This window comes from Lemur catta, chromosome 13 (genome assembly GCF_020740605.2).
Source record: "Lemur catta isolate mLemCat1 chromosome 13, mLemCat1.pri, whole genome shotgun sequence".
NCBI lineage: Eukaryota > Metazoa > Chordata > Mammalia > Primates > Lemuridae > Lemur > Lemur catta.
The window spans coordinates 4,071,485-4,074,409 of NC_059140.1; the positions used below are offsets into that span (position 1 = coordinate 4,071,485).

The window sequence follows — 2,925 nt, forward strand, 5'->3', positions numbered from 1 at the left end:
AATGGCCAACAAACATGAAAAAATGCTCAACATCTCTAATCATCAGAGAAATGCAAATCAAATCCACATTGAGATATCACTTATCCCCAGTGAGAAAGATGTTTATCAAAAAGTTCCAAAACAACAAATGTTGGTGTGGATGCAGACAGATAAGAACACTCATACACTACTGGTGGGACTGCAAACTAGTGCAACCTCTGTGGAAAGCAATATGGAGATACCTTAAACAGATACAATTAGACCTACCATTTGACCCAGCAATCCCATTATTGGGCACCAAAAAAACAAAAGACATTCTATAGCAAAGACATCTGCACTCGAATGTTTATAGCAGCACAATTCACAATTGCAAAGATGTGGAAACAACCCTAGTGCCCATCAATACATGAATGTATTAATAAAATGTGGTATATGTATACCATGGAGTACTACTCAGCTATAAGAAATAATGGGGATATAATACCTCTTATGTTTTCCTGGATAGAGCTGGAACCTATTCTACTAAGTGAAGTATCCCAAGAATGGAAAAATAACCACCACATGTACTCACCATCAAATTTATTTCACTGATCATCACCTAAGAGCACATTTAGGAATAACATTAATCGGGTGTTGGACAGATGTGATGGGGAGGGGATGGGTGTATACATACATAATGAGTGCAATGCACACCATCTAGGGGATGGACGTGCTTGAAGCTCTGACTCGGGGTGGGGGCAGCAAGGGCAATATACGTAACCTAAACTTTTGTACCCCCATAATATGCTGAAATAAAATTAAAAAAAAATAAGGTAACTAGATACAGGGGGAAAAAGAAAGTGAATTCCCTACCACCCTCTTTGTGCAACCCTTTGTGAGAAAGACACATCAACTCTTTTCTCCACTGTCTGTACAGAGGTGGTGAGATGATAGGCTGAAAAGATAGAGGCAATTTTTTCTCAGCTCCTCTCAGGTTGACAAGGAAAATCCAAACTGGCCAAAACAACACTAAGTTTTGCTCCCCATTTCATCATTAAGTATCTGATGAAACTGGAAATATGGCAGAAGTTATGAAAATGTATTTAATTGACAGAATAAATTCCACAGTAGATACCCATTCTTTTTTTAATTTGCAGTTTTAGCAAGTGCAAAATCTATGATCGATTTCTACAAAAGAGTAAGCTGCATAAACAAGCATAAAGGGAACATCAGGCAACATTCAGAGCAAAATGCTCAATACAAGGAAACATGTCTACTTAGATGGAACAAATAGCTTTTTCAGGGCCATCTGCATGTCTGTGTTTCTCAAACAGTAGACAATGGGATTCAGGCTTGGTGTGAGGATGGAGTAAAACACAGATACTAACCGTCCCTGAGTGGGAGAGTAGTGGGAAGTGGGAGTCAGGTAAGCAAAGCTCCCAGTGAGATAAAACAGAATGACAGTGGCCAGGTGAGAGGAGCAGGTGGAGAAGGCCTTCCAACGGCCACCAGCAGAGTGAATCTGAGCAATGGTAGAAACGATGAGCACATAAGAGATTATGGTGAGGGCAAAGGCTCCAAGAATGATGCACCCACCCACTGCAAATCCAACCTCTTCATTGGTGTGGGAATCACTGCAGGAGAGTCTCATGATGGGAGAGCTGTCACAAAAGAAGTGGTCAATGACATTGGGCCCACAGAACAGGAGGGAGAAGGTGTTGACAGTGTGAAATATGGCATAGAGAACTCCACTTGACCAGGCCACAATGACAAGCTCTGTACATAGCTTTCTGCTCATAATGACACCATAGAGGAGAGGCTTGTATATGGCTAAACAGCGGTCATATGCCATGGATGTCAGTAAGAAGCATTCAGAAGCACACAGCATTACAAACAAAAACAGCTGAGCCACACATTCCCTAAAGGAAATTACTTGGAAGCCCATGAATGAATTGATCAGTGCCTTGGGGACAGTGACCGAGGCATAGCACATGTCCAAGAAGGACAGATTCTTCAGGAAGAAGTACATGGGAGTGTGGAGGTGGGTGTCTCTGGTAACAGCTGCAATGATGGAGATGTTCCCCAGGAAGACAAAGAGGTAGATGAAAAGAAAAAATATGGTGCTAATAAGCCTCACTTCAGGCATGTCTGAAAAGCCCTTGAGAATAAATTCAGTCACAGTGGTCTCATTTGCTTTCCAAGCCATAGAGGCAGAGTCAAAGAATATTCAAAACAGTTGGGGTCTTAGTGATATTTAGTGCAAAGGACACAATCACAAAGTCGTCCACAGAGGTGATTGAAAATAAATCTGGTCCCAACCATTTGCTTCTCTCTTTCTTTTTTTTTTTTTTTTATCTTTTTCTGCTTCTCCGTTAGTCTAAGAAATAGCAGATTCTAAATAAAAAAGAAAGAGAATAAACATGTATTCATTAAGCAATGGATTATATGTATACAAAATAAATAATAAATCTTGGAAGAATATACATTACTGAATGCAAAAGGTGAACAGTCTTTCTATCTCTTCGTTTCCCCCCTCCCCTCTTCCCTTCCCATCCTCTAGTATTTTCTACACTTTACTTCCAAGTTCTAGTATTCAGTAGTACAGCAGGGAAATTATAGTTAACAATAATTTATTGTATATTTCAAAAATATCTTGAAGAGAAGAATTGTAATGTTTCCAACACAACACAAAGAAAAGATAAATGAGGTGATGTATATCCCATTTGTCCTAATTAGAGTGTACGCATTATATACATGTATCAAAATATCACATGTACCCCCCAAAACTATGTACAACTATATCAATGAAAAATACAAAAAAAAAAACCCAAAAATATATGAATGGTCTTATTCATTCAGTAATTTTCTACTAAACACCTGCTGTAATTACTGCATTGGGTAGATGTTGTTTGAAGGGAAGGGGAAGAAATGGTTATAACTCAAATGCTAACAGAAGTTGAGCACATA

At 39.1% G+C, this 2,925-nt stretch overlaps 1 protein-coding gene across 1 annotated transcript; it reads right to left on the reverse strand.

Moving 5' to 3' along the window:
* Nucleotides 1-1,231: 1,231 nt before the first annotated feature.
* Nucleotides 1,232-2,164, reverse strand: LOC123649421 (olfactory receptor 1044-like). The gene has a single exon (XM_045567539.1). The coding sequence runs from the start codon at nucleotides 2,162-2,164 to the stop codon at nucleotides 1,232-1,234; it is 933 nt and encodes a 310-aa protein (XP_045423495.1).
* Nucleotides 2,165-2,925: the final 761 nt, after the last annotated feature.